At 39.6% G+C, this 12,988-nt stretch overlaps 2 protein-coding genes across 2 annotated transcripts in view; both read right to left on the bottom strand.

Annotated features, from left to right (window-relative positions):
* LOC311056750 (uncharacterized protein) overlaps nt 1-7,111 on the bottom strand; it is a gene marked incomplete at its 5' end in the record, with an annotated part of 48,018 nt that extends 40,907 nt beyond the window's left edge. Inside the window, 4 exons of the mRNA XM_084073556.1 lie at nt 712-1,713; nt 2,345-3,361; nt 6,363-6,461; nt 7,108-7,111. Of these exons, the coding sequence (XP_083929682.1) occupies nt 712-1,713; nt 2,345-3,361; nt 6,363-6,461; nt 7,108-7,111 (2,122 nt within the window). The remainder of the gene's footprint in view (nt 1-711; nt 1,714-2,344; nt 3,362-6,362; nt 6,462-7,107) is intronic.
* The window catches only part of LOC311057417 (uncharacterized protein), a gene marked incomplete at its 3' end in the record, with an annotated part of 440,186 nt that overhangs the window by 89,233 nt on the left and 337,965 nt on the right, over nt 1-12,988 (bottom strand). The gene's annotated exons all lie outside the window — the stretch shown is intronic.

Below are 12,988 nucleotides of genomic sequence, written 5' to 3' on the forward strand. Positions count from 1 at the left end.
TTAATACGTATTAGGGGGAAATATTTATATATAATATATTTTTTTTACATTCATGGTGTAGCCCCTTTAAAGGGTATTTTCTTTTCCTTGGTGTGAATACCCTGGTGTGTCTTAAAACTACTTGACTAACTGACACTCTTGTCACAATGTCTACAGTGGAAAGGTTTTTCTCCAGGGCGGGTGTGTTATAAGGTTACATGAATCATTAAAACCTTTGTCGCAATGTTTACACAGGAGAGGATTTTTCTCCTGTGTGGATACGCTGGTGTCTGTTCAAGAGACCTGAGCGACTGAAACTCTTGGCACATTGGTTACAGTGGAATGGTTTTTCTCCATTATGGATATTCTGGTGTGTCTTCAGACTTCTTGAAGAACTGAAACTCTTGTTGCAATGTTCACAGTGGAAAGGTTTTGCTCCCGTGTGGACACGCTGGTGTCTTTTCAGGTCAGTTGACTGACTGAAACTCTTGTCACAAAGTTTACAGTGGAAAGGTTTTTCTCCAGTGTGGACACGCTTGTGTCTGTTCAGGTCAGCTGACTGACTGAAACTCTTGTCACATTGTTTACAGTGGAAAGGTCTTTCTCCGGTGTGGACAAGCTGGTGTGTCTTCAGACTACCTGACTCCTTGAAACTCTTGTCACAATGTTTACAGGGAAAAAGCTTTTCTCCAGTGTGGACACGCTGGTGTCTATTCAACACATTTGACTGACTGAAACTCTTGTCACACCGTTTACAGTGGAAAGGCTTTTCTCCAGTGTGGATAAGCTGGTGTCTCTTCAGGGAAGTTGACTGATTGAAACTCTTGTTGCAATGTTCACAGTGGAAAGGTTTTGCTCCCGTGTGGACACGCTGGTGTCTTTTCAGGTCAGTTGACTGACTGAAACTCTTGTCACAAAGTTTACAGTGGAAAGGTTTTTCTCCAGTGTGGACACGCTTGTGTCTGTTCAGGTCAGCTGACTGACTGAAACTCTTGTCACATTGTTTACAGTGGAAAGGTTTTTCTCCAGTATGGAAACGCTGGTGTGTTTTCAAATGACCTGACTCACCGAAACTCTTGTCACAGTATTTACAGTGGAAAGGTGGATCTTCAGTGTGGACAACCTGGTGTCTTTTCAGGACAGCTGACTGACTGAAACTCTTGTCACAAAGTTTACAGTGGAAAGGTTTTTCTCCTGTGTGGACACGCTGGTGTTTGTTCAGGTCAGTTGACTGGCTGAAACTCTTGTCACAAAGTTGACAGTGGAAAGGTCTTTCTCCGGTGTGGACACGCTGGTGTGTCTTCAGACTACCTGACTCCTTGAAACTCTTGTCACAATGTTTACAGTGGAAAGGTTTTTCTCCAGTGTGGATACGCTGGTGTCTATTAAGGTCAGTGGACTGACTAAAACTCTTGTCACAATGATTACCGTGAAAAGGTTTTTCTCCACTGTGGACACGCTGGTGTTTCTTCAGGTCAGTTGAGCGACTGAAACTCTTGTCACAGTATTTACACATGTGCCGTTTCTTTCCTGTGGAAGTCTTCCGAGGTGTCTTTACAGAGTTGTTGATTTTCTGACAGGCTGCGGAGGTGATCAGTCCATTCCCCAGCATTTGGCAGTAGAGGTCATTGTGGCTCCTCTTGATGTGTTTATGGAGGAAGAACTGAGATGTGAAGGCGAATGGACACTTGGAACAAGAGAAAACCTGAGTCTGGGGAGACTGGCACATCACTCCTGAGATAAACAAATAGAGACAGAGGGAGAGAGAGAAAGCGAGAGAGAGGGGGGGTTAGAAGGGAAGGGGCAGGTAAAAAATGGTGAGCTGTACTATGAATCTCCTTAGGGGCGAAACAAATATAAATATAGAAAAATGCTTACTGTTAAAACAAACAACAAATTGGGGTAAGAATTTCAAATAAGAAAACAGAGCTGAGGAACGTCCTAATGTTAACAGGCGAATAATTTATATCAACAACATTTTCCTTGTCAAACTACCTCTATCAGTGGCACAGCCAGAAGGCTAGTAAAGAGAGGCTGGGCCTAGGCAGGAGCGTGTGGGCACGCGCTGTGCACGCGTGCTTACTTTATTTTGGTTTTAGGGTTAGGATTAGGTTATTTAGTTCTTATTTTTGCCTGATCTTACCGATTTATTATCAAAAAATTAATTATATGAAAAAAAAAAATATATATATATATATATATATATATTTTTTAATTTCTTTTTCTTTTTTTTTGCTAAATCGATTTGGAAGGCCAGCTTTCTATGTGGGTGGGCCATGGCCAACGCAGGCCCACTCATGGCTGTGCCCCTGACCTCCATACCAACAAACGATCACTTAATCATTTACAGTGGACTTTTTTTTACCCTTGACGTGAATAATCCGATGTTTTTTACAAGCATGTAAACGACTGTCGACAGATTTTTCTCCATTGTGGACAAGCTGGTGTCTCTTCAGGGCAGCTGACTGTTTGAAACTCTTGTCACAATGTTTACAGGGAAAAAGCTTTTCTCCAGTGTGGACACGCTGGTGTCTATTCAACACATTTGACTGACTGAAACTCTTGTCACACCGTTTACAGTGGAAAGGCTTTTCTCCAGTGTGGATAAGCTGGTGGCTCTTCAGGGCAGTTGACTGATTGAAACTCTTGTCACAATGTTTACAGAGAAAAGGTTTTTCTCCAGTGTGGACACGCTGGTGTCTATTCAGGGCAGCTGACAGACTGAAACTCTTGTCACACCGTTTACAGTGGAAAGGCTTTTCTCCAGTGTGGATAAGCTGGTGTCTCTTCAGGGCAGTTGACTGATTGAAACTCTTGTCACAATGTTTACAGAGAAAAGGTTTTTCTCCAGTGTAGACACGCTGGTGTCTATTCAGGGCAGCTGACAGACTGAAACTCTTGTCACACCGTTTACAGTGGAAAGGCTTTTCTCCAGTGTGGATTAACTGGTGTCTTTTCAGATTGGTTGACCTCGTGAAACTCTTGTCACAATGTTTACAGTGGAAAGGTTTGTCTTTAGTGTCGATACGCTGGTGTGTCTTCAGGGGACCTGACTCACTGAAATTCTTGTCAAACCGTTCATCATCACCGTCTTCAGTGGTCTCCCCCCAATCATCACTGTCATCAGTGACTTCAGTGTCAGATTCAAGTTCAACTTCAACTTCAGAGCAGTGTGAAGAGATGTCTTCATCATCATCATCATCATCTTCATGTTTCACTGCTAGTAATGTCAACATTGATCCATCAGGCTCCTCTGGTCTTTGAGGTATCTCCTCCTGTTCCTCTTTAATGTGTGGAGGCTCTGGTTCCTCCTGGAGCAGACTGGGGCTCCTCTCCTGTTCAGCAGAATCCTCTTCTTTACACACAAACATGTGCAGGATGTCTAGGAGTAGAAAAACAACATGGTATTGAACACAGGATTACTAAAAAAAATGTTTTCCATCTTTCATGTTACATGTAAAAAAAATGAGCTATTATAAGAATTGAAAGAATTCAGATTCAGATTCAAGTTTGAGCTAAATACATATTCTAAAAGGTAATCTGAATTGATATATTTAGTTACTTTACCCAACAAATGAATAATGGTGTTAGATCAAATATTGAATTTGAGTCATGAAATTATTAAGGGATATTAAAACATAATACTTCTATGAGCTTTGATTTGTGAGTAAATTATACCGTAGGCCAAGCCGGTGAGTGTGTGTGTGTGTGTGTGTGTGTGTGTGTGTGTGTGTGTGTGTGTGTGTGTGTGTGTGTGTGTGTGTGTGTGTGTGTGTGTGTGTGTGTGTGTGTGTGTGTGTGTTTGTGTGTGTGTGTGTGTGTGTGTACACTTGTGTCTGTCACCTCCAAAGTAGACCAATCACAGCTCATGCCACTAAGTGCATGACGTTACGAAACAGAGCCACCTCCAGACATGATAACCTGATATTTCTGGTGAGAAGTTTGGACGTAGTTTAAAATCTATGTAAACAGATTTTTATGACACGGCTCTGTAAGTCTAGACATTTTTGATGTTTTTGTTTTACCATTGTTATTGTATAGTGTAAATGTTATATTGTGACAGCCCTACAGAACAAAACATTTTAAAGAAAGAATGAGCACATGAAACTTACTGAGTGGGTGGTCTTCAGGTTCCTCCTGTTTAATAGACATGTCTCTGGCTGAGTCTGGAGAGTTCATCTTCACCTGCAGTCTGGACTCCACACACTGGTCTGAAATTAAGTTGAAATGAATTGAAAAGGGACTTTAATAACTGGAGACCTAGTAGTCTCAAGAATAACAATAATATTTGCAGAAGGTAAAGGAAATTGGCCTAAATCCAACTGGGTGCACCGATTATGGGATGTATTAGGGAAGAAATCACACTTAATCCAAGATTACACAAGGAAAAATGTGTCAAAAGACCCTCCCAACCAATGGATGCACAGAGAGAGTGATTACTATAGGGCTGTACGGATTTTGATGTGTCATGAGTTGTAGGAATGGTTTAATGTAAAACAGAGGAAGGGCAGGGTGTATAGAATCGTACTTCAAACATTGGGCTTTGACACAAAACACACCCCCTAGCTGCTAAGTCATGCTCATAAGTAGGAGTGGGAGATCATATTTGATCACTCACACAGTAACCAGCCTTTATTTGACCAGGGTGAGGGGAGTGATGAAAGTAGGACTGAAGACATTGGCTTCCATCAATTATGAAAAAAAACGTTAAAAAAAACCCCAAACAATTATGTTACTACATTCAACTTCAAAATGATGCTCTTGATTTGTTTTGTTATAAATCCAGTGCAACCCTTTTGTTTTGTCTATGACCAATTTGTTTGGTCTATGACCAAACAATGAAGCAGCAAAAATATATTTTAAATTTTTGTTCAATACATGATATTTCCAGTCAGTGAGTATACATGTTAAATAATCATGATCTCTATATTGATCAAAATATAGTGATTATTTTTGCCATAATCGAGCAGCCCCAACGGTGTGAAAGTTCATTATTCTGGGCCTGATAGTGGCGCTAGAAAATAGATCATGGGGATACTGAAACTGTTAGGTTTCACCTTCCGGGCAGCATGACTGCACTGAGCAAGTGTTATGGCAATCTGCCCATTACATTTTGATTACATCTTGTGTGCAGGTGTAAGGTTTGGCCTGAGGGTGGCGCTAGAGGAAAGGACATTTAGGCAACAAATTAGTAGGGTTCATCTCTGCTGAGCACATTAAAGATGTTAGTAATTTTGTTTTTATTTTTTTAGTGTTGAATAGCTCTATATTATGATAGTAATTGCCTCTCAGATGTTCCACCATAAACACATTGCTGTATAGAGTATTTCAAGCCTATTATCCCTATTTTAACAGAAAATACGTTTTCAGGTCAGATTACCAATTGAAGCCAATCAGGAGAGAGAAGTCATATAAGATACAGGATAAATAAATGAAACTGGAAGTGGTTAAAGATAAAATAATGAGCAGGCAAAATTGAAACACTTACTGAAACACTATACTGTAACTTGGTACTTGTTCCTGATTGGGGGAAATTGGCAACCCACCTCAGAGTGTATTTTCTGTTTATTAAAAAGCTGGAGACACGGGAGGCCTCTGTTACTGGACAAGAACTCCCCTTATCAGACGTCACACTGATAAGAACCAGTATGCGCGCGCAGGCCGGCACCAAATGAACCCCACCGCTCATAAGATGCAACGTTAAAGTGGTCACTGCGCTCAGGTGTAAACATGCATCCAATCAAACTTCCAGATGCTGTTTTTCTCCCAGTGTGGAGGAAGAATACTTATGATTTTTACTGTGATCTCTCGCTCTTGAAATATATAATCCTTGGTTTCTGTTGTGTGTAAACAATAATAGCAATTCAAAGCAGTTGTCCCCCAAACCCCACCTCCAGAGGCTGTCATAAGAACGGAGGGAGCGCTCTATGATCATGGCATCACAGCCTGCTTGGCTCGCACAGCTGCAGCCCGTCAAGCCTAATTTATGCTCTGTCCCGCGAAGGTCTTCTGTTTGCCGCTGCCTTTCATTTAGTTTGTTTAATTATTCTTCTGCACTATAATTTTACTCTAATGTTTCAGTTTTATTTGTCCTTCTTTTGTTTTTACTGTACGTTATTCTAATATCCTTTTAAAACGTGTTTCCTTTGCTTCATGTTTTATGTAAAGCACATTGGAGTGCCTTGTTGTTGACATGCAATACAAATAAACTTGCCCTGCCTATAAAGCCTTAACGTTTTGTTTATTTGTTTTAACCAAAAATATTACTCACATCACCTTAACTGTTTGTTTATAGCGCAGATAGCAACTGCATTGTATGTGTATGTGACAATCAACACATTTTAGCTAAAAGGGAATAAAAAAAGAGAGACTTTGTAACTTACTGAGGTCTGGCTGGTAGTCAGGTTCCTCCTGTTTCATTGAAACGGGTCTGGCTGGGTCTGGAGAGTTCATCTGCACCTGCTGTCTGGACTCCACAGAGTCTGGAAAGAAACAATTAAAACCCCAGAGTTTAGGATTAATTAAGAAGAGAAATACCTCAAACACTCAACATCAACAATAACAGACAATACGGTAAAATAAAAGTATTAACTTATTTAGTCACTTTTCAACTGGGCAAGTTGCTGTTTCACAGAGCACTTATCAATTATAATTACCCTTTTCACTTCAAGTTGTCCAGCATCAAAATATTGTTTGAAAGAATAAATAAATAAATGAACCTTCTTTTTCATGTGCAGCACATGAAAAATGTCCGGCATCAAAATGTTGTTTGAAAAAAAAAAGGAGAAAAAAAAAGATCAACCTTTTTCTTCATGTGCAACACATGAAAAAATGCATCAGCAAAGTACTGATAAGTCACTGACAAGTTTGTGGAGCTGTAACGACTGGAATGGACGGATACAATTTGAACATGATGTGATGCTATGCAAACAGAGCTACATGATTTTTAAGCTAGTTCTGAGACTCAGTGATCTGAACGTTTCAGTTATAACTGTATCATAGACTCATGTTCTTTATGGTGCATACTGCACTGGGGCACGATGCATGACACAAGATAGTTTCTAGTTATAGCAACATTAGTGAGACTCCACAGAGTTTCTAAAGGATGAAAAGGGTCATCAAATGTACCCATTGTGGAATACATTCTTTACTTTGAACTGGATGTTAACGGGATGAGCAAGTAAAACATGGTTCTTGCAGTATTATCCTTCAGAGCTTCTGAAAGAGTCTGGTTTAAGAAAACAGACAAAATATACAGTATATAGTTAATGCCACAGTTTTCTTGTACAAGATGTAATCTTTTTTAACCCATTCCTTCTGGTGTGAACTTATGATGTGACAATGAACTTGGAAGTATACACAATATACAATTTGAACGATAAGGAGATACACTTTGTTAATGATAATACTAATACATAATGATAACAGAATAAATGTGTTATGCGTTTTAAAAAATATATTTTTACTCCACTGCACCCTCCACATGTATGGTCAATGGTAATTTATATTGACCATATCTGTAGAGGGCGGACATATTTCATTTTCTGCCTAAAAAGTGAATTATACAGAGAAGGGTGGGGTCCTGAGAGCCTTCCCACCCTGGAGAATAGTCCTTCAACAACACAAAACAGCCTTTGTTTTGTACGTTTTGTTTATTTTTTTACTACAGTTGGAGCCCTCGCAGGGCAGTGGAATTCTTTGTCTATAAGCAGAGCAGAGCGACTGGCAGAGCGTTAGAGAGAACTCACTAACGCTCTGGACCAGAGCTACATTAATAGTGACATAATCAACATAGGCTGCTGCTGCTAGTATACTAGTTGTTATGTGTTTGCAGTGGTGTAAAGTAACTAAGTACATTTATTCAAGTACTGTACTTAAGTACAATTGAGGTCTTTTTTTTATTTACTGGAGTATTTCCAATTTTCAATATTACTTCTACTCCTTTACATCTCAGAGGATAATGTTGTAGTTTTACTCCACTACAATTGTGTGAAAACTTTAGTTACTAGTTACTTTGCAGATGTAAATGATTATATTATAAAAACATACATTAACCACTTTAGCCCTATTTTATACCTAGGCTATTTGAAAATAGCCGATCTACAAGCTCACAACGCGTGGCATCGCGACGCGTTGTGAGCTTGTAGATCGGCTTTGTAGATCGGTTTTGGAGTGAGTTGGGCTGTTACCGATCTACAAGCTCACAAGGCGCTAGACCTGCTATTTGAATTTGTTTTAATACTTTTACACTTTATATTTTGATGCCAATACTTTTGTACTTTTACTCAAGTAACATTTTGAACACAGCCCTTATACTTGTAATAGAGTATTTCTACACTGTGGGAGGCATATTGCTACTTTTACTGAGGTAAAATATCTGAGTACTTCTTCCGCCACTTTATGATCACATTTACTTAATATAGCGAGTAAGAGCAATTCGATTCATGTTCCATCTTAAATGATGATTCATAAAGCATTGGTTCTCAAAGTGGGGTCCGGGGACCCCCAGGGGTCCTTCCAGGGGGTCCCCAGCTAAATGAGGGATAGTAACCAAATGGACCCTTATATGTCTATAACTCAGATTGTGTACAAATGGAACCAAATGGGCCCGTTCCATTTGTACACTCTCAAGAGTTACATCAACATTGATTTTACAATATAAATGGGGGTCCCAGAGATAGAAATGCCGTTGAGGTCCGTATAGCCTAATGTATGTCAAACTGGGGGTCCTTGAAATTAAAATGGTTGAGAATCACAGAGACATAAAATCTTCTCTTATGGGGGTCCCTGGCATATCTTTTCAAATGGGGGTCCGCGGGCTAATAAGTGTCATTTTGGGGGTCCTTGACATGAAAAAGTTTGAGAACCCCTGTCATAAAGAGATAAATAGATGAATGAAAGCCAATAATGAGTTGATCTTTACCTGCTGTGTTTCAGTGGTTGAGCTGCTAACAAAGGTCACCAGACATGTCAACCCAAGACAGCTCGACCCGGACCGGTCGACCCGCTTTCGACCCGACAACTCGACCCAAATTCGACCCGGACCGCGAGAGAGAGAGAGAGAGAGAGATTGAGAGAGAGAGAGAGAGACATAATAATAATAATATGTACATTGATTTACCAAAGAATTATTATTTGTCTGTCAGGGTGAAACAAGCCCAAAGGCTTTCAAGCAAGCACAGCCATTGAGATAGACACCTCCTTACCTCAAGCCCTATTGTCTTCTTGATGTGATAAGGCTTTCAAGCACAGCCATTAGACACCTCCTTACCTCAGCTCTAAATCCTTACAGTGTGTCTATTATCAATTGGTTCAGCCTGGCGGTCCTCAATCTGTGTTGTCTGACAATTATTCTTGCACTCACTTTATTCTCCCCTTTTCAGGTAAAGTGCAAAGTTGCCATGTTATAATAAGTTTCTATGAATGCTTTAGCTTCAAGACTGTATTGGTGTGGGACTGTGTTGGTGTTTTTGTTGCACTCGTTACAAAGCTAATGGAGGCTAATGGAAGCTAAAGGGAGTCACCCAGAGGACGTTTACAGAACATCATAAAGTGACGTTCAGTCTACACATTAGCAGCAGCTCAGTCAGTGTTGTTGTATATGAGATGCAAATATTATAATTGGGATTTCATTTATATTGCATATTTCATCTTACTTACATTTTGTTTACAAGGTGAATATGTATGCTACACAGCATATGACCGTGTCCTTGTTTAAGGAAGGATCTAAAGGATCTAAAGGATCTGGTATTTCTATTATTGGCATATCTTTTTAATGTTAATAATGAGAGCTATACATTTAAGGAAGGATAGGCTATCATAAATGTTTAGCTTCAGCCTATTTCCTTTTCATCACCTCAAACACTGATGGATGTAAGACTTGTATACATGCTTAATGTCCCTTTAAAGTTAAAACTGTATATAGAATGCAGATATATGCAGAGAAACACAGAGACACTGGCCATCAACAACATCAATCACATTCCTAAGGCTAGCACCCATCATCAGCACCATCATTCATCCCCATAGCTTGATGGATGTAAGACTTGTATACATGCTTAATGTCCCTTTAAAGTTAAAACTGTATATAGAATGCAGCTATATGCAGAGAAACACAGAGACACAGGCCATCAACAACATCAATCACATTCCTAAGGCTATCAGCCATCATCATCAGCACCATCATCCATCCATCCCCATAGCAGAGTAAGACCTCTCCTAGGGGTTTTGTGAATAATCACATGAAGTATAAAAGTCTGATATATAAGAAAAGTTATAGTTATAATGGTAATGCCTTTATTGATTGTATGCTGTGCTTTGAATACACTATATTATTTGTACACAGCAAAAAGTGGGGTGTTGTTAAATGTTTCTTTATACCAGAGTTAAACACTAAAGGGATTAGACAAATAACACTTTAAAACAGTTTAAAACATTTATTTTGGCAATAATATCCCAGTCCAGTCAGTTTTTCTGTCATTCATTCCAACATTATGAATGAAGGTATAACATACAAACTTTCATCTGAAACACTGTATGAGCTCTGAACATCAAATGGTGTATACATTTTAAGTTCAGACAGTTTAATTATACACCTTGCCTCACTTTTTGATACTCTGAATGCATGATGATGCTCATCAAACTTCTCTGTAAATAGCTTGCTTGAAAAAAACAAAATGTGGTCCTCTACTAAAAGTATGTCACTTATTTGACAAAAGACTGGCATGTCTTCTTCTATTGCACTGCAAACAACAAGTCCAGCTTTATACTCAACACCATCTACTTTAACCCAAGTGGTTGAGAAAACCTCTTTTGACAAGATAATTTCAAGATTAGAATTGTTAACCACATTTTCACAACTGAGGGAAAAAGGTTTGATTGGCCCATACTCATTGTGCTTGAGAATGGAGGTTTCCCAGTGATGAGCAATGGTCATCTGATGCTTTTTAGCCAGTGATTTTGTTATGTTTTTGAATTTTTTAAAATAATCTTTAAACATCTTGTGTTTAGCTTCACACCTCATACACCACATATGTAGTAATGGGCCAATTTTTGATAGTTTGATAGTATGACTGAAATAGTGCACATTCGATCAGACTCAGCCTTTTTGTAATATACTACTATTTTTGACCTTTTTTTCAATCATTGAAATTGTTTTGATAGTATGACTGAAATAGTGCACAAAGACTCAGCCTTTTTGTAATATACATTTTATTTCACATGTTTTTGTATATACTACTATTTTTTACCTTTTTTTCAATCATTGAAATTGTTTCACACTGCCCTGTTTTGTCAAATAAAATAACAGTTACTTTAATTCATTTCACCTCTTGTGTTGTGTTTAATGATGGCAACTAGTGTAGATCTGCTACTTTCAAATGATTTTAGAGGAGAGGAGGACAAAACAGACACAATAAGGCATACATTATTATTTCATTTAGAAAAGAAGGTTTACAAAAACACTTCTTAAAAAAAAGTATGCAACTGGGGGAGCATGCTTACAATATTTACTCTTAAATATGCTATAACACTTCTCAAAAAAAAGTATGCAACTGGGGGAGCATGCTTACAATATTTACTCTTAAATATACTATAACACTTCTTTAAAAAAAAGTATGCAACTGGGGGAGCATGCTTACAATATTTACTCTTAAATATACTATAAATATACTCAGGACCTCCCTCACCGTCACCTTGTACCTTCTTAAAAAAAAGTATGCAACTGGGGGAGCATGCTTACAATATTTACTCTTAAATATACTATAAATATACTCAGGACCTCCCTCACCGTCACCTTGTACCTTGTACTCTACTACCCTCTAGGGGTTACACAGAGCTACTACTTCAGACAACCAGACCCGGTCGATTTGGGTCGAGCTGTCTCAAAATCGCGGCTGGTCGAGCTGTCTTGGGTTGACATGCCTGGTGACCGTCATTGGTCGTGTTTTGAGTAATGAGCCAATGAGCTGCTGAGCACACTCCCAGACAATGGCATTATAGCCAGCGTTGCCAAGTCTGCTTATTTCCTGCAACTTGTGGACAAATTCTGCCTTGTTTTTGCCCTGTTTTTGTAGGTCGCCTGGCTCATTTCTCTCACTATACTTGGCAACACTGACTCACTGCGAGTGCGCTCCCACTCTCCCAGTAACACACACAGCAGAGAGACAGGGCAGCTCATAAATCGTCATGCAAATAAAAAACAAATTGATTCCCCGACCTTAAATACGGGACAAAGTGCGTCCCGTATCAGTTCAATACGGAACGCGTCTTTTAGTTTTCAATTACGGGACGATTCCGTATTTTACGGGACGGTTGGCAACCCTAGCATGATGCAGCCACACCATTGGCAGCTGCTAAATCCTTTGATCTCTGATGACCGTAACATTCTCCAAATCCTCCTCTTCAATACCTTTGGTTTTGGTAAAACTACCCCCCAACTTGGAAGCACCAGGAGGTTGTTTGTTTATAATTATACACTACGAATCCTTGGATGTAACTCCTCGAGTCGGCGGGGGTCGGTCTACCACTCTCTATTTCTTTTTCCTCGGTAGCTTTCACCGTTTTAAAATACTTGCTTAAATCTGCACACTTTGCAACTAGCACAGATAGCTCTTGTATCCTCTCGTTGTGTTGTTGTCGAGCTCTTTTCCCAAATTCGACTTGTAAACAAACCGGTGAAAAACCACATGTTGGATGTTGCATGCTGCGCCAGGCCGACATAAACGCATCGCCCCAAAACACACTCGCCCCGGGTATATCCAGCGGCCTCGGCCGGCGAAAAAAATAGGTGCGAGTGTTTTTTGGGGCGAGTGTTTTCCAAACACTCGCCCCAAAACACACTCGTTACTCGTAACGTGCAATCGGTACAAACACACTTGTCCGTTTGCTGGCGGAAAACGGGTCGCTACGAAACGGAAGCTTTTGTTCCGGATCCGGCCATTTCTGTCTGTTACTCAAAGAAAAGCGGAACACGGATGTGCTTTTTCCGGACCGGATCGCGTCCGTTTTA

The sequence above is a fragment of the Gymnoscopelus microlampas genome, assembly GCF_963454915.1.
Source record: "Gymnoscopelus microlampas genome assembly, chromosome: 12".
Classification (NCBI taxonomy): domain Eukaryota; kingdom Metazoa; phylum Chordata; class Actinopteri; order Myctophiformes; family Myctophidae; genus Gymnoscopelus; species Gymnoscopelus microlampas.